Below are 25,275 nucleotides of genomic sequence, written 5' to 3' on the forward strand. Positions count from 1 at the left end.
ATGGTGTGCATGGACATGGAATTTTCATATTTTACTATCAGTCAATGGGAAATGTGTGTATTTTTAGAACTCTGCTCCAACTGAAAAAAGAGATTCTTATATGATTTTTTTAAAGAACAATCTAAAACAATTACATATACATTAAACTTAACTTAAAAAAAATTGTAAAACTAGCACAAACCTGTCCAAGTATAATATATATATATATATGTATGTAAACCAGCAGTTATGATAATAAATGAGTGTTGATATTTGCAGTCAGACGGTGGCAGAAAAGTGTGTTTAATGTATATGCTGTGCGTTGTGTAGTTGAGCTTCCTGCTGTAACGACCGTCAGCTTTCCTGAGGACCGAGTGCTTTGTAAATACAGCTTCTCATAAACCACGACCGTCGTCTGTAAATGTGTTTATTTTACTGTTGTTGCTTAGCGAACGCATCGATTCCTAATCTGGTGTTGTCGTTTTTACTCCCACAGTTTTTTACTCCCTTTCTTGGCCTCACACTGGATTTTCCACCCATCATATACAATAAGGTAATGGGTCAATACCATTATGTCTCACCGTCATCAGAGCTGAGGCGGAGGCATTAATAATGTTGTCCATTATCTTTTACAAGCTCTCAACGGCAACGTGCACTGGTAGATGGCAAATATCCAACGTGATGCCGTAAATTATCAACAGTACATGCCACATATTCCAGATTACTTGATGAAAATCATCATCCAGTGTTGTGTTTGTTACTATCGCTGGTTACTATAACTAAGCAGAGTCATACAGTAAACCTGACTCAGGCCTTTTCCATTTCAAACCATCCTGTACTTAACCAAATTTTTTTTTACGCGTAAAATGCAATGATTTAGCATTTATTTCAAAACAAAAACAGGCTGCTAGGACTCGTGTTTTTGACAGTAAATAAGTAAATAATACTTTTATTCTTGACGTGCAAGCTTGTGTTGTGGACCACCCACCTGCGTGTTTTGGTTCAAATGGCCGGCTCGTTATAAGTCTCGGCAAAAGCCTGATATTCATTTGAATCAGGTGTGTGGAAGCAGGGCAGACACTGGATTTGGAGACATTGGTGTCGTGGAGGTTGGCTGGTTGGCCATTTCCCCAAACCAGAGGAACTAGAGGTGGTGGGGTCTGTTCCCACGTGTCAGAACGACCGCGCTCAACAATACACCTACTACGACAGCCCACAGTTGTTTGGAGCTGTTATAATAGTGTTTAGGTGTTCAAATTCAAACAGTCGAGATGAGGCAGTGCTAGCGAAATCACCTGATTGGACCGCGAACCAAATCAGAATCAGATGATTCATTCAGGCGATGAAGCAGTTGCTGCTACGGACATCACGCGGTACGTGATTTCCTCCGCACCAAAGCAAGCTTCCGAGCCGGGCTTCTGTGGGAATGTAGTTCAGGGTTTTGAAGTGCGTATCGCAGGGCTACGGCAACTGAGGTCATAATCCAGGATTTGGACAAGGCGGACAGGTCAGACACAGGAGCGGTGAAGAGCAATCGGGCAAAAGAAGTGACTGTGGAGCTGGGCTGATTGCAGGGGATGAGGAGCAGGTGTGTGCACAGGTGAGCTGAGTTGACTAACGAGGTGGGCGTGGCTGGCATTGCCGAGTGAAGCAGAGGCGGAGAGAATGGAAAAGTGCTGACACAGTTATACTTTTTTCTGTTTTTCTGACTAATTTTTTTCAGTTTTTCGTGCTCATTTTTTCCCCCCAGTTTTTCTGAGTGTTTTTTTTCTGTTTTTCGTGCTCATTTTTTTTTCCCTGTTTTTCTGAGTCATTTTTTTCTGTTTTTCGGAGTCGTGTGGGTTAGGGTCTATGTGACTTAAAGACAGTGTCTTAAACAAAGATCAAAGTAAAACTTGGTTAAACTAAACAAGAATGAATGCGTTTATTGTTTCAAATGAAACTCAGAAAAAAAATGACTCCAAAAAACCAACCGAAAAAAATAAATTACTCTGAAAAACAGAAATAGTTACTCAGACAAACAAACCAACATATTTTTTTTCAAGTGAATGCAATGTGCTTCCGTAGCTGTGGAATAAATACGATGACATTTCAGCTCCCTGATGTGCTTCCATTCGGCTTCTTCCTATAATCCTAATAAATAAATGCGCTGCCTACATATTGACGAATTAAACCTCGTGCGGTGAACGCTCACCTACACGCGACACTGACCTTTAGAGTGAGTGAGTGTGTGAGGGGCTCAGCGGGCGGAAATGTCTTTGTTTTTAATTTCTCCCTCTGTGTTATAATAAGGTCGGATTCATACATGAGTCACGTATCCTCATCTACATCATCTTTACAACAGAAACATTGGACTTAAATACTGGTATACAATGACGTCTTTGTCGAAATTTTCCACGTTTTTAATCCGCATTACAAAGATTGCATTTCACCGTATAGTGTCCTCCATTATGCACAATTTTATTGCCTTTGAGACACATAAAGCTGTGGGCTATAATCTTTTTTCACACATTACGTGAGGGTGTTGTGCTATAATAAGGACGCCCGCTGTGAAAGGCATTAAAAAAGAGCGAGTGGATCCTAAACTTGTGACTTTAATTATCGTCTACCTTCACAATTCGTTATTAATAGAGATTTTAATCCTCTGCTGAGGGAGGAAAGTATGAGACCATTCTGGGTTTGGACGCCAGTAACTAACTCTGATGAATGCGAGTCGAAACATACTTTGTTTATTGAGAAATTAGACTTTTTGTGGAAAATAAATCTGACACACATTGTTTACTGTTTAAACTGAGCACAAACAAACCCCAGGGTGGATGTTCAAACATGTCATAACTTTCATTCCTCATACTTGATATTATTGTTGCCGTGGCAAATGTTACTTGTCATCTTCCTGGACCAGGGAGCAGAAATAGAGAAGTGGAGATGACAATTTTTGTCCAATTATTTTTAATAGCAGGAGAGGTTGATGTACAGGGAGCAGACAGGTGTAGTGCAGCAGTCAACGTGATGTTTTGTCACTGACAGACTGGTGACAGGCTGTTGCAGGGAGAAAAATACTCGGCTACAACTACAAGAAAAAGCCCCATTTAGGTTATAATTATATAGGTTATATGTCCAATTTGCCCCCAGATCTTCTCTGGCCTAGGACAGAATATACCGCTCTTGTGTAAAGAGATTTTGATTTAAAGGAACAGGAACATGTATTTACACTGGAATAATCGATATTTTAGCCCCGAAAATAAAACACATTCCTTGCAATGAGCTCTTTTCATCAGCAACCTAACAAAATGTAGCACATAGAAGTCGTCGACTACTTTAGTAAGTTTCATACATGGGTCCAAAACAAGTCTCGAATTACGGAAAAACCTTTGACGTGTCACATTTCCTCGATTTCAAGATTTAAGTCACTTAGCTTTCTCACTTAACTTACATGACACAGCTGAAGCTAGAGGTGCAGCTAACAATTATTTTCATAATCGATGATTATTTTCTCGATTGGTCCATAAAATATCAGAAAACTTTAAAAAATGTTGATCGTTGTTCGTCAAACCTGGAAATGATGATGTTCTCAAATGTCTTGTTTTGTCCACAAACCAAAACGATTCACTTTTAATGATTTCTTTGTTATATGGAGCAAAGAAATTAAGAAAATACTCACATTTAAGAAGCTTAAACAATCAGAAATCTTGTTTTAATCATGGAAAAAAAAGCTTTGAACCGATTAATCAATTATCAAAATAGTTGTCGATTCATTTAGTAATCGATTAATTGTTTAAGCTCCAGCTGAAACCTCAATAAAATGTTGAACAATTAAGTAATTCTTGTGTAAATACAATCAAAACCTCTTCACACGAGGAGTATAGTGTAGCCTAGGTTAATTTATACTCCGGGGTATAATCTAGCATAGGCCACTTTAACCCCGGGTTTATTCTGGACCGTGTGGCCCACATCAGGTTCTGTATTCAAGAATTTACGTAAAAGATTAGCTGTGGAATCTAAGGTTTTTTGGGTGTTTGTCCTGGGTGTCACTTTTTTAGAGACTCTAGACAACACACTGCAATAATTCATTCTCTTGTTAATGTGCCTTTATTATCATTCTTATTTACTTCAACAGAATGAGTCTGACATACAAAGATGGCATGTTAAGTAGAAGGTTGAGACCAAACAGGACAGAAACATCTGGCAAGAGAAGTGCATCACAATCCAGCTAACACTATCCAGACTGAATAATACACTCACTTTAACAATCCGGGCAGGATCCTGTCCCTCCGTGAAACACCAAATTAGGCAGTTGTGGTGCGATACGGTGACTGTAAATCCATGTGACAGTGTGGAATAATCGCATCCAGCGAAACAGAGCGATGCTGAAACTATGTGGTGAATACACACGATGAAGACCAGAGACACAACTGCAACAGAGACGGCTCCGGCGACGCAGAGAAAACAACCTTCTGTCATTTTAATTTTCCTTGAGAACTGCATTATAGGTGGATTTACAATATGAACACACTATTGCATAAGCCCGTGCCAAATTACAAAGGTAATCTCAAACATTCACTCTTTCTATTCCACAGCTCAATAAACACAACTGTAGCCACAGGATGACAAGAGGCACACACACACACACACCATTCCACAGTTATCATCAAAGCGACTGCTTACATTTAGCAATAAACACATACGGCAATATGGTGCAGGCTGAATATTATACATAAATATTCAGCACAGTGTACATTCATATAGAAAATATCACATTCGGGAGCACATTGTGTGTGAATGGGGGGATTTATTCACTTTATTAAAGGTAAGCTTTGATTTAAGAGCCACCGCATTGGGACTTTTGTGTCCAAATGTCACTTTCTGAATAAATAACACTTTCTCTTTTCAGTTTTCAGGTGGGGACAAACTAACTAACTCACTTGACTTCCATTCATTTGTACAGCCTAAACCAGAGGTGTCCACCAGTAACATTTACATACACATGCACTGTTTTATAAGAATGTCATTTGCATTGTTGTAATTAGCATTTTTAAATGGAAATGTAACCAAATCTGAGCCACGCAGGAGTGAATAAATGAAAAATAATGGCCTTTCTTTCACATCTGGAGTCAAATAACATCACTGGGGCTGGTTTTCTGTCCAAGTCCGTCCCTGGACATAAATAATACATTATAACACTGAAGCTGTGGGCCATACAACATTTCATTGTCCCACGGGCCCTAACTTTAACCACAGCCACAATTCAACTCTTAGCTCTAAACCTAACCAGTTCTTCAGAAATGTGGTTCTGCCTCATACCTGACGCTGGATTTTAACGTCTGAATTACTATGGGATTTACAGTAAAAAGCCTGCCGTCGTATTTTTAAGGACGTCAACGTCCGGTTTTCAAAATAAAACACTTTGTGGATATGCAGCTCGTTTCTCCTCCTGCATGTGTTTTGGGTCGTTGCAGTGCGTTTGCCCCTATATGTCCCCACAAGGTCAAAATGTCCTAACAAAAAATATACACACAGCCTGGTTTCCATGACTTCAAAGGACATTACATAGACTTTCATTCAAGTCCTGGAGACTTACCTAACCTCATCCTAAGACATCATGTCCTCACCTTAAATGTAATAATTTATTGTGACTGTGTAAACAGATTTCGGTCCCCACAACATACCTGGAACACACACACACTTACACACAGTCCTCCTGACAGTTCTGTCGGCCATTGACGACAGTCAGACTGGCCACGGAGTAGCGCGTGCTGCGGACGGACGTCACGCGCGTGTTGTAGTGCGTCGTCCTCCGCGGCGAGCGCTTGAAGAGCCAGTGACAGCAGCAGCACAGCTGCCGGTTGAACTGCTTCCTGAAGGTCTTGCTCAGCAGGTAGAGAGCGAAGGGGTTGAGGCAGGAGTTGGTGAAGGCGAGGATGCGAGCGACGACGCTGCACACAAAGTGAACCAGTGAGGTGTCCACCTGATGGGGGAGAGACAGTAGAGAGGGAGTGTGGATATATATATATGTATATATATATATATGTGTACATACATACATACATACATATACTGTATCTGTATATATGTATATATATACATACATATATACATACACATATATACATACATATATGTATACACATATATATGTATGTATATATACGTACATACATATATACACATATATACATACATATATGTATATATATATACATACATACATATGTGTATATATGTATATATATACATACATACATATATACACATATATACATACACACATACATATATGTATATATACACATACATATATGTGTATATATACTAAAAATGCATCACAAAATAAATGTATCAGGGTCACCTTTAAAATTCACCTGACTCCGCCCCACTCTACCTGCCAAGACCCACCTCCTCATCAAACCAACGCTTCTCACCTTTGACCACAGCTGCTCCTCATCTGCTGCAATCAGCCCTCCCTATAGAGTTCTCATCCTTCATGCGAGACATGTCGTTTATTTCCGGACTGACTTATGATTGCTGACCCTGACCCTGACCCTGCCTGAAACCTGGATCTCACCTCAGCCTTCTGTCCCTGACCACGTCTCAGCCTCAGCGTCTCTGGTCTGCCTGTTCAACTCTCCACCATCTACTGTACCTACCTGCTACAACACTGGTACCTACAACACTCAATATAAAATGTTTGTTTGCAATATTTCTACAACAACAGTAACAATATAAGACATTTGGCTGTACATTAAGTTACATTAAACTGAATAAATATAAGCTGGTTTGATGCTTTAATTACAGTTGCCCACATTAATTTAGTTACTTACATCAGTCCAAATTAAATCAAGCACTTTTATTTTGAAATTCTGTGAAATATGAATGATTTTCCTACTTGGCTAATTGCTTTCTTCACCCTAACTTCCCTGACATTGTGTGTGTGTGTGTGTGTGTGTGCTCTCCCTTACCTTAAATACCAGTGTGTCTTTCCCCTAATGTGAGTGCAATTTCTTGTGGTTTACCTACTGTGTTTTTGGATCTCTGCCTGTTTTCGACCTTCAAACCTCTGCCTGACTCCCATTGATCTCCCAGTACCAAAGCAGTCTTTGTACTTAAGAGGTTTTCCTTGTGTCTGGGTCTGTTTACAGCAACCTTTTTTCATCTCAGAGCTACTTTTAACAAAATGAAATGTATTCTCATCGCTTATCTCAACCCAAACAAACTGGAAAAGGCTGGTTTTGCCACAACTCACATTTAGCAGTGAACATAAAATAGAAATACAGTGTGTATTTGGTTTGCTCTACCTGGGAGTAGTGATAGGAGCGGTACAGGTAGATGATGTGACTGGGAAGCCAGCAAACCGCAAAGAGACCAACAAACACCAGCACTGTCTTGGCCAGACGCTTCCTAGAGTCGATCTACATTTTCAGGGAAAGAAATGGGAAAACGAATAGTTTTGAATTGAGATTGCGATTTATTTAATTTTAACGATTTATCATGCAGCTTTAATATAGACCATAACTTACTCTAGAGCACAACTATTATTGTTGTGTACTATATTATAACTAGCTGTAATACTGGCCTGTCGTTTTGCATGCATGTTGCCCTCCACAGGCAGGTTTGAGGCACTCTTCATCAGGCTCCGGGCGATGAAGGTGTAGTACACAGATATGACCAGCAGGGGAATGACGTAGAAAATTAGGAAGGAGGCCATGGAGTGGATCTTAGGGTGCAGTTCCCCACCATGTGGGTAAGGCGCGCAGGTGATGAAGCTCTCATTAGTGGAAGGGATGGTGAAGGGGTGGAGATCTGAGAAGACAGCCTCAGGGATAGCCAGGACCAGGGCGAGGAGCCAGATGAGCGCCGCCCTGAGGACAATGCTGGTAGTGGTGGTTGATATTTGGACGTCCAAGGGCTTCACGATGGCCTTGTACCTGATAAAGCACAATGAGCGTTCATTTAAAGTCATTTCTATACACAGAAAGGATGTCACTGTGTGTTTTGCACACACACCATTTACTTACTCTGAATTCCCTCCTTATCGGATGGCATTCTGCTTCCTGCATATTACCATTTTAAAAAAACATTCAAAATAATATTTCAAAACAGAATAAACTCTGACTGAGCAACCTTCAAGCCTGGGGGGCGGACACTGGAAATGGCATCATATTAATCATGTGAATCACTGCAACATTTATGATTATTCTCATGGCCGACGGCATTTTCCACCAGTTTTTCTTATTTAAAAATGAAAGTAACATTATGCTGCATCCTTCATCTGGAAACCGGCTCAGTCAAGCAAACGCCTTCTATCAGACCTGCCTGAGGGAGCATTTGTGTGTATACAGCAGCAGTGCATGGGTGGGACAATGAGTGCACTTCCTGTCAAACTGCAGAACTTGATTATGAAACGTCAAGTCACTGTGTCTACTATGCCATTTACGAGGTGTCCTGAATGCATCTTGAGGTTGCTCCTGAATATTCAACAAATGGTACCATTGAACATTTGAATAGCATTTTAGAAGTACCCCGTCCGTAGTTTCACTTCACTAGCACAATGTTGCTGTCGCTGCTTATCTGTCTCAACATAGAACACATCACTTCCTGTGTGCAGCGCAGGAATGTTGCCAGGTGGCATGAGAGTTGTGTGGAGTGAGCAGGCTCAATCAGCATTGTGTGAAATAATCTGGCAATGTTTTGAATCTAACTGACATCTTGTACTTCAGTCTCAAAGTCTGACTTTCAGGCTTTATAGAAAATTACGGAACCCCTCTGGTGACATAGATGAAAAAAATATTAATGTGTGGCCACACGTTACTAAAAACGTTACTTTTTTCCGCCTATGTCATCAAAGATGCTCTGTAGAAAATGAACTTACAGAAAATATTATTTAGTATATTATAATATATATTATAACATTAAAAAAATGTATCATTACACACTTGAAAAATGTCCTTTTGTTCTTTTCAGCTGATAAGCCACATTCTATTTCCAGAGGCAGGGCGATGCCACCCGAGATTATGGGTTTAAACAAGAGTGGCACTGGAGACGTCTGTCTCTGTTAAACGACAAAGACACTGGATTAAATGACGAGTGGCAGACGCTGGTGTCGTGAAATGTTGGAAACCTTTCTCCAGCAGACACTTGTGACGCCTCAGCGCGCGCTCTAACATTTTCAGCAATTAAATATGATTGATTATCGATAACACGAAGAGAGGCTTGTTCAGCTGAAGCCTGAAACCTGTTGCATTTCCTCTAACCCCACTGTTTTCAAACTTGTCTTTGAAGGTCAAGTGTGTAAAATGTATTAAATTATCATTTGGAAAAAATTGAATAACATTTTTACAAATGTATAACCACCTCATTGTATTAATTGTTTATAGTTTATAGTACATCACATCTGTTACTGGGTAAAAAAAAAAGAATTAAAAAAATTAAATAAATCACACATTGGAAATGTTTGTGAGTGAGAAAGTGAAAGCATTTGTGACCTTTGACCCATTTTGACTTACACATTATGTGTTTACATGTTTTATTTTGTCAGCACTCCAATTTGTAAATCTTTAATTAAAAACAATTAATGTGTAGTATTTTTGCACAACACAAAGCACTTGATTCCATTTTTAGACCAGTACTTTTACTTGTATTTAAGTGAAACGTGATCAAAATAGTGGTACTTTTACTTTAAGTAGAATATTCCAGTACTCGGTACACCTCTGCCACTATATTATTATAGAAATTACAATTCACACGCAATTTTGAGGCATTTTTACACACTTTTCTTTGAGATTTGATGTTGTGGACATCATAAAAAAAAATATACAATCATAAAAATCTGTGTATGTCTATGATTGATTGATTCCAGAGCAACCATGTTACCATGTAACCATTCCAGGGCAATACACAGCATAGATCACCATTATATGACTTTTATTGGTAAAGATAAAACACATCATTAACATTCTACTTTTTTTTTTAATTACCTCCTAATTAAAGGAGTGAGAGGAGAAGCCTACCTGTCAGCAGAGAGAGCAGTGAGAGTGAACACGGACACGCCGACGGAGGTGAGCTGGATGAAGGGGATGACTTTACAGCCCACTCTGCCGAACAGCCACTCCTCTGACAGGTAGCGGCTCGCGTCCACGGGAGCGCAGGTCACCAGCAGCATCACGTCCCCGAGCGCCAGACTGGACATGAAGAGGTTCGGCACGTTGCGCGTGCACTTGGCGGAACAGAACGTCTTGATGAGCGTGATGTTGCCGATGAAGCCCGACAAGCTGATGACAGCGTAAACTGAGGCGATGGCCACGCCGGCGGACCACATGGCGGATGATGGTCAGACAATCCGGTGATGGTGGTGGTGGTGAAGACGATACTGTGTCCAGCTTTAGCGCGTGTCCCCTTCACTGTGGTGTGTGTGTATGTGTGTGTGTGTTTGTGAGGGAACAGTGGACTCCCCCACGCAGGGCTGTCACCATGTGCGCACGACGCACACGACATCCGCCAATAAAACCCAAACTTCCATTCCCTCGTCTTCCATTCAGTGTTCGGTCATAAATAATTAGTGTATTTAGTGCTAAGTGTGATGAAAGTTACACACAGGGCTGGCCCAAGCCTTTATGGGGCCCAAAGCATAATTGGATTTGGGGGGGGGGCCCCTCCCACCACCTCAGACTCATCTGTGCTTAACTATTTTTGATACAGATGTAACTAGTGTCACTATTGTTATATTTTTTTAAACCTCAGAGCAGAGGTGTTAAATTGGGGGCCCCACATGTGGCCTCCACTTAATTTCATGTTATATTGAAAAAATGGCCCGCGACCTAGAATAAAGACTGAAAATAATACTAAATATGTGTCACAGCAATATTTTTATTATAATAATGACAATAACATTTGTCTGTAATTAACACACACACACAAACATATATATATATATATATATATATATATATATAAAATCTGTTTTTGATATGAATAGATTTATTTTGCATCATAAATAACATGGAGCTTCATTCATGTTTCGCTAACTCTCTCTCTGACGTTCTCTCTTTCTCTCTGTCATGTGTTATTGTCAGTGGATATTGAAAATATATCATGTGGACGATCTCCAGACTGATCATAATGAATGTGGGTGGGACAGTTCTATGTGGTGGCTGTGCATGGACACAATGCAATTCTGGGTATGAGTGCAGCTCCTTTTAACCACACTCTAAAATGGATTGAATTGGCACTGCAATAAATGTTTTAAACACTAAAGGTCGCTGTTGTACATATTTTACATCCATTCATACCTTTAACTTGATATGCTAAGGTAACAGCTGTGTGCCTAATTGATTACATATAGACAGGACAGGATGGACGATATGAATGGGTTCTCCATTCCTATCTCCACCTTCTTCTTCTTCTTCTGTCGCCTTCTCCCTTTAGCAGTCGCCACCATCTTGTCCTCTCCCATGTCTCCTCTTCTGTTACACCAACATCGGCAGCTCCATCTTCAACATCCTTTGTCCAATACAATCACTGTCCCTCCTCTGCACGTGACCAAACCATCTCAACCTTGACTCTATGACTTTATCTTCAAACAGTTCCACATATGAGCTGTCCCATGAATGCGTGAAGTTCTAATCCTGTCCATCCCGTTCACTCCCAACAAAAATCTCAGCATCTTCAGCTCTGAAAACCTACTGGTCCACCACAGTGCCACTGTCTCCAAGCCATAAATCATGGCAGGTTACATGTTGACCATGTACCAAACCCAATGTTGTGCCCTTTTTGAACTTGTATCTGTGTCTGAATTGGATTCCTATCTCCTTGGTTCAGCGTGAGAACCTCCACCTCTCCAGGATCTCTTCCACGTGTCCCCTGCTCTCACTACAGATAGTCCACGGAGACTCCTGCCTGATCTCATCTGTCAACCTGTCTATCACTGTGGAAAGAAGCTTATCCCTGACGTAATCCCACCTCCACCAGGAATTCATCTGTCACTCCAACTGCACTCCTCACCATTGTCTCATTGTCACCGCACTGTACCACCCACGTCCCGCACCACCCTCGCATACTTCTCTGCCACCAGATCATAAGCTTTCTCTAGATCCACAGATATACAGTGCAACTTCTGACCTTTGAAATATTGCTTCTTACCTATCGATCCATCTATCTGACGTAAGGAAACACATCCTCTTAAAATAAAATGCAGTGCAGTTCCGATCTACAAGTGGGTGATTTCCTCATGCCTTTCATGCTGTATTGACTGTTCCTAGGAAACGGAATCGCCATGAGTAATAAGCAATTACAAACATACCGAGTCTTTCAAAGCACACATGTGGTGAATGCGGGCGTCATTATCTGCTTTTCAAAGTAGACTTTCCCATTTGTAAAGCCAATTTCAAACTGTGTTTTTCTGTTGACAACCTGGACATTCTTTTTTTGGCTGCCATTTACATGTATCCTGTCATTACAGACTTCTGCCTGCAACTCAAAATGGGATGAAGTGGTGCGGGAAATGGATGAATGAGTCCAATCTAGGTCACTCGGTACTGTGGTACTTCAGTGCGTTAAGGTGTTTGCCAGTATAGCTGAAGCTTTGCAGGTATTTCTTTCTCCAAGGGTAAGTAAAAATTCAATTTTTGACCAGATGATGGTGCTAGCAGCTTGAGGAAACAGGGACGCACCACTGTTAAAATAAGAGGCCTCAGAGAGCGCAGACTAATATGGAGTTGAATATACCTTGGGATACTAACTCCTTTTTCTGTATTTTAACATAAAAAGAGTAAAATAAATAAGTTAAATTCAATACTGCTCCAGAATGTAATGTAAGTCCTAAATGAAATATATGTTAAATTGACTCTTTTAGTGTCGATTTAACATAATTTTGACCAAGATCCCACCGGGCCTTCCTGACCCATGTTTAAAGTCCAAAAGTAATTGACACACATTGACCAAAGAGTGAGTTACATCTTCTTCCATCATGGTACAGTTTGGAATGGTAAAGCCCTGGGTAAGGCTTGCATTTTGACTGAGAACAGTGACTTTACTTGGGACTACAACAATGGAAGACATGGAGCAGCTGCTTTGAGAATAGACTTCCATGGGTCATTTACACTGATCGCAAGCGAGTGACGTTTTTCTGTCGCACACTCAGCTGACCATCGTTTGGGGAGCCAGTCTAGCTCCCCCCTGACCACACCATTTTACTCTGGTACCTCAAAGGAAGGTTGCCAAAGAAGGGAATGGTAGGGTCTGGTTATTTGGGTAATATTCCTAATGGAAATGCAAAAAAAACAAAACGTACTGGGCGTGCTGTACCAAAGTGAACTATTTGTGGTGTTAAAACCCGTTGAATTGACCTGATCTCGTGGTACCCAGATGCTTCCTGCAGAAAGTGATTTCTCCATGGAGGTTCACAGTATGCCAAGACATGAAAAGGGGTTGACAGGTGATCCGCAGTCTCTCAAGTAGAAACATTATTCATGAAAGACCGCCTACAGCTGATGCATTGAAATGTTTCCCTAGCACAGACACAAAATCCAGCAGGGATGTAATTTGCCACTGAGTACGGACATCTCTAATCCCCGTCTATCTCTGTGGTTTGTCATGAGCTGCCAGCCACTTTTATACGCTTAGATCTTATGAGATCGCAAAGGAAAGGACCCCCGGGGTCTGCAACCATTATGTGATGACAAGATAAGACTGCCAAGAGCTCAAGAAATTAAATTGTTTGTGGTGGTAGCACAAGCAGAGGGAAATAAGTGAATGAAACAAGAAAAAAGAAAGGAGCATATGGGATGGTGTAAAAAAACAACATACCCTTGCCAGTGTGTCCATTTGGGCCCTATAAGGGTTATATTTGGGCTGTCAGTGTGGCTCCCAAAGGGGCTTGTCCATGGTTTCCATGGTGGCCCCACTCGTGGTTGCCCACTTCAAGCCCATGCCTGGGTACCTGGGTACTAAGTGGGTATCAATTGGGCATGGACTTGAAATGAACAAATTATGCAGGTCCCATATGGTTTCAGTAACATGGATCACACATTGGAACCCTGTGTGGGCAAAAACGCTTGGGGTCGCCATAAAAGCCACGGACAAACCCACTTGAGACCCATATTGTCAGTGCAAATATGGACATGCTGGCTGGGTACACACATTTAGGCAAGAACACACTCAATCTTTCACCATTGTGAAAATACAATACACGGTAAATGAACAATTTATACAAGGAAAAGGTTTCTAAGGCATGAAATGTCAGGCAAAACACAAGATGTTGTAGCAATGATCAATAGTTATTATAATAATCATGCAGCGCTAAATACTCATCTTAATTAACCTATTGTTGCAGTCCGCCGCCTTAAATGTGGACCAGGCTACCACAAGATGCCATATTCAAGGAGCATAGAGCTGAATTACACACGTGACTTGAACATCAATTTTACAGACCATTCAATTCTGCAGCAGATCTTATTGAAAAGGAATTAAAATTTGTCCAACTGTATGTTGAAATCTATAATTTACTTCTGCTATCAAACTGGAACAATTGCAATCTTCATGGAAATTTTCAGCAAGACACATCCTTGCTGCTACTACTAATAGTACTACCAATACTGCTGCTGTTGCTGCTGCTACTACTACTACTTCAACTACTCCCGCTGCTGCTGCTGCTACTACTACTTCTTCTTCTACTACTGCTGCTGCTGTTGCTACTACTACTACTGCTACTAATGCTGCTGCTGCTACTACTACTACTACTACTGCTACTACTAATGCTGCTGCTGCTGCTACTACTACTACTGCTGCTGTTGCTGCTACTACTACTACTACTGATACTAATGCTGCTGCTGCTACTACTACTACTACTATTGCTGCTGCTGCTGCTACTACTACTACTGCTGATGCTGTTGCTACTATTACAACTACTACTTCTTCTACTACTACTGCTGCTGCTGTTGCTACTACTACTACTACTAATGCTGCTGCTACTACTACTACTACTGCTACTTCTACTACTGCTGCTGCTGCTACTACTACTACTACTACTGCTGCTGCTGCTATTGCTACTACTACTGCTACTAATGCTGCTGCTGCTACTACTACTACTTCTACTACTGCTGCTGCTGTTGCTACTATTACAACTACTACTTGTACTACTACTAATGCTGCTGCTGCTACTACTACTACTGCTGCTGCTGCTACTACTACTACTACTTCTACTACTGCTGCTGCTACTACTACTTCTACTACTACTGCTGCTGCTGCTACTACTACTACTACTACTGCTGCTGTTTCTACTTTTACAACTACTACTTGTACTACTACTGCTGCTGTTGCTACTACTACTACTGCTACTAATGCTGCTACTTCTACTACTACTGTTGCTGCTGCTACTACTACTACTACTGCTGCTGTTGCTACTACTACTACTGCTACTAATGCTGCTACTTCTACTACTACTGTTGCTGCTGCTACTACTACTACTACTACTGCTGCTGCTGCTGCTGTTGCTGTGGCTACTACTACAAATGTGACAATGACCAGAAACTAGTACTTCAGGTCAAAACGACAAACAATGTTTAGAATCTTGGAAATAGGTTTTCCAGCTGTTTTCAGTTGTTGTGTTTTGTTTTTTTAAACAGGTCATCTAAATGATTTGACCATATTTCCTTTTCCACAACATCATTTCTAAGTCTTTTTTGTTGTAAACTTAAAGTTGCTGCACAAGAGGCTGCTTCATCTTTGTGGAGCACAATGTGAACTGTTAGGTATATAATTTAGAACCTGTCTCTCTGTGTGTGTGTGTGTGTGTGTGTGTTCTTGTATTTGTTACCTTTTTAAGACCTTTTCTGGCATTAACACTGACCTTTTCAGGACTAGTAGTCCTCATGGAGACCGAAACCTGGTCCTAAACAGAAACTTAACCATTTCTGAGGAACTTAAGTTTAGGTCTAAAATATGAATTGTAGTTAGGTTAAGCTTAGGTTGTGTTTGGGGAATTAACTGGTCAGGGTTAAGGGTAGGATCAGGCTTTAGTTAGACTGTCCAAATGAATGGATGTCAATGGAGAGTCTGTGTGAGGGTGTGTGTGTGTGTGTGTGTGTGTGTGTGTGCCTTCAGGTGATAAATCCTCGTCAAACCAGTCTGACAGGACAAAACGCTTCTCTTGTTCCAACAGCACTTTTGACGCCGCACCACAAACAACAACTGTGTCAAGAGTTTGGTTTTATCAATCCTTTAACACCATTAATCTCTCTCTGTTTCTGGCAACATGAAGTTGAAATTTAAAAGAGAGCAACCTGGTGTTAATAATTTCTGTAACTGTAGAAAACACAAAAAAGAGAGAATTCAGGGGGGGGGGGAAGAGATCACATTTAAATACAAACACAGTAAAGCAGAAACTCTGTGTAAAACCCATGTGCTTGTGTTAAAGGTTAGAAAAAACACAGTTTCCTTTGAGGAGAATCCCTGGAAGAGGAGTCGCATACTCCTCACTGGAGGAGAGACAAGCAGAAACACGTCAGGTGGGCGCAGCAAGAATGTTACCTGAACCGCGGCGGCTGTGCTGATTGGCGGAGAGCGCTGTCAATCACGTGGAAGCGGAGGGGCGGGGGGGAGAGGGGGGCACACCCTGCTGACTGACGGGTATCGATGCAACGGCGCACCGGGCGGCTCCGTTTCTCTGTTTCATTTATGAGCGACGACCCGTCGCGGAGGAGCCACTGACGGTCAACTTTGAGGAAACGCAAGTGTTGGCCATGGAGGGAAGGATTTTTGGTTTGCTTCTGCTGTGTCTGGGTGAGTCCTCGTGTCATAAATAACGTCCGTTGTCGAGGTGCCACACCTGTTTGTTTGCGCACCTTATTGTTCAACGGAACAGGCCCATTGGGAACGTGTCCTTCTCAGTGTTTGGCGGGTTTAATGCAAACCAACTAAGTGAAATGTAAAGGATTGAAATCATCAGTCGAATGTTGATTTTTTTTCTGTAGAACACCTGTTGTCTTTTACAGCACTGACTTAAACCTAAATTAAAAAGGGGTAGCATTGGTTTTCGTTTGGTTTCGAAGTTTATTTAACTGCGCTACATTCGTTTCTGCTTTTAATACAAGCATGATTTCCTTCATCAACCAGATATTGTTGTGTTACAAAAAAATTTACAAAATTACAATTGAGAAAAACATCCTGAACGCCTTCAGCTAGTTTTGTTCCCTGTTCTCTGTGTGTATGTGGGTGAGAGGGTGGGGCTGTGAATTATAGCATTAATGTCGTCAATCAGATCATTCTTATGCATGTTTATGACATTAGATGATCATGTTTTTTTTTTTTATGGGATCACTGTGGAATGCTTTTTGTTTAAGTACCTTCTACTGCTCCACCATATGTCACTAAATCTGTCGATTTATCGATTAGTTCAACGAAATGTTAGAAAATGTTAAAAAATATTGACCTCAAATGTCTCGTTTTTAACCACAGACCAAAATGATTCAGTTTTAATGATTTCTTTGTTACATGGAACAAAGAAACCAGGAAATAATTACATTTAAGAAGCTGGATAATCAGAAAACCACTCCAGAATGGTCACATTTGATTAATTGTTGCAGTGGCCAGCAACTGGTGGTCCGGGGGCAAAAAGTGGCCCGCCAGCGTTAAACATCTGGCCCAGTAAATGAACAAAAAAGTTTTCTTTAAATTGTTTGTTCATGCAAAAGTCACACAGAATTCAAAAGGCTTTATTTAAAAAAAAAATGATGAACTGAGTCAAAGGGCAGTAGTTCCAATTCTCTGACTTTTTTAAACAGACACATGTCTTTAATTTGCCATATTTGTACAAAGAAAAAGGGTTAGTAGAAAAAAAACCCCAAACAAACAGGTTTTTCCTGATGTTGATGTGACCCAGTATTTAATTACTTGAACAATATTACTTACTTACAGATATTATGATTGCAATATGATTTTAATCGGTCTTTTCAGATCTATAGAATGAGATTCTTTGGGGTTCTTGAATTCCTGTGGAACTTAAATAATTCTGCCCTAGTAGATGTTTGGTGTGTTCTGTATGTATGTACAGAAGAATGGCAGGATACACTGTATATGAATGTGACTCTGTGTAAACCTGTGGCAGTGATGGCGAGCGTCGGTGCCCTCAATGTGGTGATCCCGCTGGAGACGTACGAGTTTGCGAGGGGTGACAACATCACGCTGCCCTGCTCCTTTACTACCACGAAACCTGCTGACAGTCTCAAGATCATCACATGGTCTGCTGAGGCTGATAAAGCGAACGCTAAAGAGGTCAGTATCCGTCTGTATCCGTCACATTCTGAGTAATAATTATCTAATTGTAGCTATTGTCGCGCAACAGACGGTGATCGTCACCTACTTCTCTGACCCCGGAACTACAGACATCAAGTCCATGTATGAAGGCCGCGTACTTCTGGACCTCAACCTTCCCACCGGAAAGGCCAACCTGAAACTGTCGTCCATCACTCTAGCGGACAACAAAGTGTTTGAGTGCCGGGTCCTGATCCCCGGTGATGACGAGGGCACACCGGCAGACACCACACGCTTGGTGGTTCTAGGTAACGTTGCATTTTTTAATTTATTACTGAATTTGACAGAGACGTTGCAGCTTATTCAAAGAAAAAAAAACAAACAAGATCCATTCCATACTTCATAACTTTGTGTCTGATGTTATTTCTTTCAAGATAAACTATATCGTGACATGAGACAAGATATGGTCTTAGATTTTGGATATTGTGGTATCTGTGATGACCTGGTTTTAAAGACTGTTGCATTGATAATAATAATTATTTTTATTATATCGAATAATGTGTAAATTAAACATTATATATATATCGATTAATTACATTTATTTGAAGCCAAATGATTTGTGTCATAGCAGAATTTGACCATATTTGTTGGCAATTCATTGTTTCAAACACACATAAATATCCATCCATCTTCTGCCGCTTTATGCTCCACATGAGGGTCGCTGGTGCCAATCCCAGCTGACATGGGATTATGTCAGCTGGGATATTATAATAATATATTAACTTTGCATTAAAGATACGTTTTATTGTGAATGATACATCATTCTACATCAACACAAACTCGATTGAATATGGTGATGTCATACTGACCAGATCAGATACTCAGTGGCCCAGGTCATATGAGTTTGAGACCCCTGAGCTAAGGGATTGATGTATCTCACATATAAGCTAAAGGATTTGACCTGTCCAGGGTGTGACGGTGAATAAATGGTAGATCTTTAAGCACAATGTTCATTTTATTTTTCCAGTGGCGCCGTCAAAACCCATCTGTGAGATCCAGGGTAAGGCAGAGTACGGCCAGAACATCAACCTGACCTGCAGGTCTGAGGAAGGCTCCCCACCACCCACCTACAAGTGGGAGAGTCGCGATGTGCGGAACGCGCCTCGTCTCGCAGACCCCCGAACCACCGACAGTGAGTATTGGTGACATGACACAGGACGGTTGAGCTATAGCGTGAGATATTTGCTCAGTCTTTTGTTTATCCCTCACAAACCACGACCAGTCCACAGAGGCGCGGCAGATTTTAGTAGTCTAGTCTAGCTTTAAAGATGTCAATCGCAAAGGCTGATTTCACAATAACAAGCAATGCCGACTTAGTTTGGCGACTGGTTCAGGGGGAATTAGGACTATTGTTGTTGTTGTTGCCTGGCTGCAGGTCATCAGGGAGAAGGATGTATGTTGCTGCAGGGCTCTCTGTATCTGTGTGTGTGTGTGTTCCAGGTATTACTCATGCTGTGGGGACCTAAATCTGTCTACACAGTCACATTACGGTGGCAAAAATCAAGTAGTTACGATGAAGTTAGGGTTAGGCCAGTTATGTCTCCAGGAAATGAATATAAGTCAATATCCTGTCTTCTGAAGTCATGGAAACCAGACTGTGTGTGTGCGCTTGTATTTATATCTTTGTGAGAACATTTTGTCTAGAAAAGTAAAAGTACTTTCCAGAGTAGTTGAGACCTGGTTCTAAGTTTAGGGCAGTGGTAGTTATGGTCAAGGTTAGAGGAGGTCCCCAGGAAATGAGTGTACCTCCATGCAATGTCCTCTGAAGTCATGGAAACTAATGTGTGCGTGTGTGTGTTTGTATCACAAATTACAAATGAAATGCAATTTTCTGGCATTGGTACACAAGTTTATTTAGGAACTAGCCCTAATTGGCACCTTGCTAATTTCAGATGATGTGCTTGGATTTATGTTTTCTATGAAATAAGATGGTGTAACTGTAAAGGTATTGTAGGGACTTGTACAGCATGTGTTTTGTCTTGCAGAGGGCGGCATCCTGTCTCTGTACAATATCTCTAAAGAAACATCCGGATACTACACCTGCACCTCAAAGAACAAGATCCGCTCTGCCTCCTGCAACATCACCCTGTCCGTTATGCCACGTAAGGCCCGCCCCCGATTTCAGCTTTTCAAATACAATCTGGAAACAGCATTCGCGTCGAAATACATTTCTGCATTTTCCTCATCATAATAGCTAATGTCTTCTTTTCAATCCTTCAGCTTCCATTAACGTTGGTTCCACCACGATAATCATTGTCGTCGTCATCGCTGTATTGCTCTTGCTTGCTATCATCACCTTTTTCTGCTGCCGCCACCACAAGAAGAAGAAGGAGCGGGAGGCATACGCCATGGGGTAATGCTTTCATTCATTCAATTCATTATTTATCCCCTGAAGAGAAGTGTCCCTCCAAAGGTTAATACCCGATATAAGCCGTTCATGAGGTTTGAATCCCGGCCCAGGTGGACCCATTAAAAAGCTGATTTACACAACATTGACAAAGATTGGTTTGCATTTTGGTGGGTTTTTTACCGCTGCATCACAATTGTGTAAATTGTGATGACAAAAACATGACAAAAAACATCATAATCACTGATATTATACTTCTGTACTGCTGTATGAGACATACTGAAACCGTATTTTGCTTTTTGTTTACAGTTTTGTAAAACAGTTGTTAATTTTCCCAAATTTTTATTATTTATCATTACTTTGACCTGAGCTCACTTTAATTATTCATTCATTTAAATTTAAATTTGATGTTGTTTATGGTGTTTGTAAAATTCACATTATTTTTAGTTCCAAATATCAATATCAGTTATCTTCTTCATTAACTAGTAATAATGTGTATCGATATTGGCCCTGAAAAACCAATATCGGTCGACCCGATAAGGAGCAAGAATTACTAATTTCACATTAATAACTAATGTGAAATCGAGTGATTGACCCACAGTTTAGCTGCATTTTTGTAGTTTCAGCGCAGCTATGGTTTGGTTTTAAACACTTTTTAATGTGTCTTAATAAATACGCCAATAACAAAAACCCTTCACCACACCTGACCATCGCGTGTCCACGTTTCAGAGTCCGCAAGGAAGAGTACGAGGACAAGGAAGAGCCGCCGAGAAATGGTGAGAGTCGCCGAGCTGATGGGCAGGAGGACAATCGCGACAATTACGAAGAACGGAGCGAGCGCGGCGGCAATGACGACCGGCGCAGGGATTACGGCGACCGCCGCAGCGATTGCGACGACCCCCGCAGCGACTATGACGACCGGCGCAGCGACTACGACGACCGCCGCAGCGACTATGACGACCGCCGCAGCGACTACGTCGACCGCCGCAAAGACTACGACGACCGCCGCAGTGACTACTCTGACCGCCGCGACCGCTACCCTGACCAAGACGAGCGCTCCAATGATAATCGGCCTTACGATGATGCCCGGCGCTATGATGACCGCTACGATGAACCGCACGACGACCGTAAAAGTGACAGACCACCCGTGCCAAACAATAAACCACCGAGGAGGGACTACGATGAGTAAGGACTCCGATCTGTACCAACCACTGTCCTCCGTCTTCCACTTTACTCAAGGTGTGACCTAATTGGCTCGAACGACATTTAAAGGCCTAGCTATGACATAATTGGGTGAAAATGTGCCATACGTATAGGCTACTAAAGATAAATATGAAATGCATCACAGTTTTGGTTTTGGTCATACATCACAGTACAGTATCATTGGTGTGACTTGAAGTAGCGACAGGGAGGGTCAGTTAGCGAAGGACAGGGAACAAAAAAAAGTTAATTGGAAAAGGGTGGGCGGGGTCAACAGTTACAATACCTTCAGAAATAGAAAGAAATACTTGTGTTCTCACTGATTTTTTTTTTTTTTTTTTTTGTTTTCTCTGTGACATGATTATCTCAGTCTCAGGGATCTGTGGGTAAATCTCAGGATAAACTTTTCCAGCATCCCACAACTTATCCTTACGCCACAAAGAGGTGATCCCATCTCTGCTTGTGAGGTTAGACTGGTTGTTTGCTGAATGCCCTCCCCCCCTTCAACAAATGTGGCGGTGTAGTGAGAAGGGACGGAAATGCTAACTGCAGCAGCAGGAAGTTAGCTAAAAAGATAACATTGCTGATAGCATCTTTAAGGTCCAGTGTGTAACAATAACAAAGGGTTTACTGTCAGACCCTGAATGTAACCTGAATAACCATAAATGCTAGTTATAGCTCAGGGTATAACCCTAACCCTACATGCTGTACCTCCTCCATGTCTTATGGACGTTACACAATACTGTCGCTAGAGGGCAGTGCCGAGTGACAGGCGGCAACAAACATGTTTAATGTTACTGAAATGGAGTGGAGGAGTCCTCTGTTTTTTTGCATTCTGCAGTCTCACCATTAGATGTCACTAATTCTTACACACTGGACCTTTTCCGGTATAAACAGCCCAAGACCATTTGTACCTTTTTGTTGTAAAGCAAAAACTCACGCCCCAAAAATATTTTAAAAATGAACAAATATTTCACAGATTCCCCACCAGAATCAATATTTTTTATACAATATTCCACATACAGTATGTGTGTGTGTGTATGTGTGTGTAAATACATGCTAACTGCAGCTCAATCAGGTTTGGTCACATTCTGAAGGTGAGACACAAACACACTGTGAGACAAATGTGCTGCCTGACTGTGTGTTATTTAGAAATACTGTGGAAATTCACCTTTAACTGAATGCAAGGCCTAATGACTGTGTGTGTGTGTGTGTGTGTTTGTCTTGATTTTAGCTGGTTTTAGCTGTGGGTGTCATGGTGGTAGTGTTCTTTTTTTTTTTATTTGTGTATTTTAATTTTTAGGAAGCAGTAATCACATTGAAGAGACACACCTCAGTTTTCTGTCTTTCTTTATGCTTGTCAGAATTATGGAATTGTATACTGCGTTATTGTATAGAAACAGGCACTGAACCATTTAATGTTCAGTCTTTCTCTATTTTCTTCCTTAAAAGCTTTTAAAAAACATATCTTTATAGAGAGTTTTGTTGAATTTTCTGAAAATAAAAATCATAATATAAATGGATGCAGGTCTAGACATTGAACATATCAAATATGTAATAGATTATTCATCAATATTTGGATAATAAAGAGTTTTCTTAAATGTGATTATTTTCATTTTTTGTTCCATATAACTGAATCATTTTTGATTCAGTTTTTTTGAATCCAAAATATAATATTATTACATTTTATGGATCAATCAAGTAAACGATGAACCAATTGTGAAAATAATGGTTAGTTGCAGCCCTGTTACACCCCGCTCATCACCGTCTGATGAGTTTTATTACGTCATGATGTTGTATATATTTCTGTTGAAATGTAAGGAAATATAATCAGCTACACAATAAGCAATAATACATAATGTGAGGTTTAACTGTGTTTTATCAAAATGAGTGCAGTAAAGTGTAAAATGTGTCAAAATGATAATGGCTGCTACTTTTGCATATATGGGTTTGGTTTTGTCCTCGGTCCAGAAGTCAGTACTGTCAAGTTTGTGGTTTTGAGGCCTCAGTTTAAAACAAACTTCCGTTTAATTATGGTTTCTACCACTTCCCGTCTCGTCGAGGCTGCACCTGCTCATCAATGACACCAACAGCTGAAATACGATGTCAGTCAGTTGGCCGGTTGGAAATTGAAGAACGGAAAAACAATTATTTTCAGTTTATAGTTACATTTTGTGTAATTGTGCAGCAGTGCGTTGTCATTCATTTGAAATCTCTTGAAAGAAAAGGTGATGAAATAAAATGAGTCATGCAGCTGCTTTGAATTTTCACTAGATGGCAACATAACACCTCCCTAAACAACTGAGTTGTTTCGTGATCACAATTTATGACTGCACATGGATTTGATTTAAAAAAAAAAAAAAGTAAAAGTATTATTATTATTGTTATTATTGCTCTTGGTGTGATTGCAATTACTTTAGATAGACATAATTGAGCAGCAGATGTTGTAGTATTTGTATTATTATATACGATAATATTCTATATAATTCACAAGATTATATCAAGGCCTTTTACTTCCTTTTATTTCTTAAAAAACAAAACTATTCACCATGATTCAGACTTGTCCCTCCATCACTGCCATTATCCCTTTGCTTTAGAAAGAGCTTCCCACCCTTGAGTGAGTAAAGTCACGTATCTAATACTGGATGTGTTGTCATTTAGATTTCAAAATAAAACGTGTGTATAGAAAACATTTCTGTAGAGAAAAATGACAGACCATCAACTTGATGTGTGTCAATTGTCAATTAACTTTCACTTAATACATTGACTCTACTCTCTTTAACCCAGAAGTGTCAGTGTGTGAAAGGCAAAAAGTTTATGTATTAAATATATTATTTAAATATTATTATACTATGATTTTTTTATGAAGGAAAGAATGAAAATTTTAATAAAAAATGCAGATAACCACAGTCCCATCAGGTATGTCTGTAAGACAGTGTATACTCAGCCATTTATATTTCATGTATTGGATCAAATTGCAGTAATATTTAAGTAATATTATCTGTGTAATATGTTTTTTACAGTGAATATATTTAGAGAAATGATAATGAATGTACTTTGTCATGTATTTGTTAGATAACCCAGCTTGAATCGTCAAAATAAAAGTATGGACTGGAACTCCTGCATCATCTTATATCCTCACCAACACAAACCATACTTCCTTTAATTGCTATTCAGAACCAATGCAGGGATTTTTGCCTAGTGAGTAAACTTGAAATGCTGTCACTAATAATATTTTTAGAAACTAATAGAAATACTTTGGTAAATAAGTTGGTTGCCACAATTGTCTGCTGTGCACTACTTTTAGTGTAGCGCCCCCCACTGTTGAACTTACACATACCCACAATTGTCTTCTGTCCATGACCTCATCGATACACGACAACTTCCTTTCTCAACGCTTATTTTGAAAGTCAGTAGCGGAAGCTTCGAGTTTTATTTTGACGGGCTTG

The 25,275-nt window shown here is 40.5% G+C and overlaps 2 protein-coding genes across 2 annotated transcripts; one reads left to right on the forward strand and one right to left on the reverse strand.

Annotated features, from left to right (window-relative positions):
- Positions 1 to 4,364: 4,364 nt before the first annotated feature.
- Positions 4,365 to 10,823, reverse strand: grpr (gastrin-releasing peptide receptor). The gene is made up of 4 exons (XM_058629877.1): positions 9,984 to 10,823; positions 7,550 to 7,901; positions 7,272 to 7,385; positions 4,365 to 5,944 (listed from the first exon to the last, which is right to left on the reverse strand). The coding sequence occupies exons 1-4, from the start codon at positions 10,289 to 10,291 to the stop codon at positions 5,663 to 5,665; spliced, it is 1,056 nt and encodes a 351-aa protein (XP_058485860.1). The 5' UTR covers positions 10,292 to 10,823; the 3' UTR covers positions 4,365 to 5,662.
- A 5,746-nt stretch (positions 10,824 to 16,569) lies between these two features.
- On the forward strand, positions 16,570 to 23,750 carry LOC131459185 (cell surface A33 antigen-like). Its single transcript, XM_058628676.1, has 7 exons — positions 16,570 to 16,749; positions 18,074 to 18,240; positions 18,311 to 18,527; positions 19,247 to 19,411; positions 20,265 to 20,381; positions 20,500 to 20,632; positions 21,356 to 23,750. Exons 1-7 carry the CDS (start codon positions 16,710 to 16,712, stop codon positions 21,813 to 21,815), a joined length of 1,299 nt encoding a protein of 432 aa, XP_058484659.1. The 5' UTR covers positions 16,570 to 16,709; the 3' UTR covers positions 21,816 to 23,750.
- The last annotated feature ends 1,525 nt before the right edge of the window (positions 23,751 to 25,275 follow it).

The sequence above is a fragment of the Solea solea genome, chromosome 5 (assembly GCF_958295425.1).
Source record: "Solea solea chromosome 5, fSolSol10.1, whole genome shotgun sequence".
NCBI lineage: Eukaryota > Metazoa > Chordata > Actinopteri > Pleuronectiformes > Soleidae > Solea > Solea solea.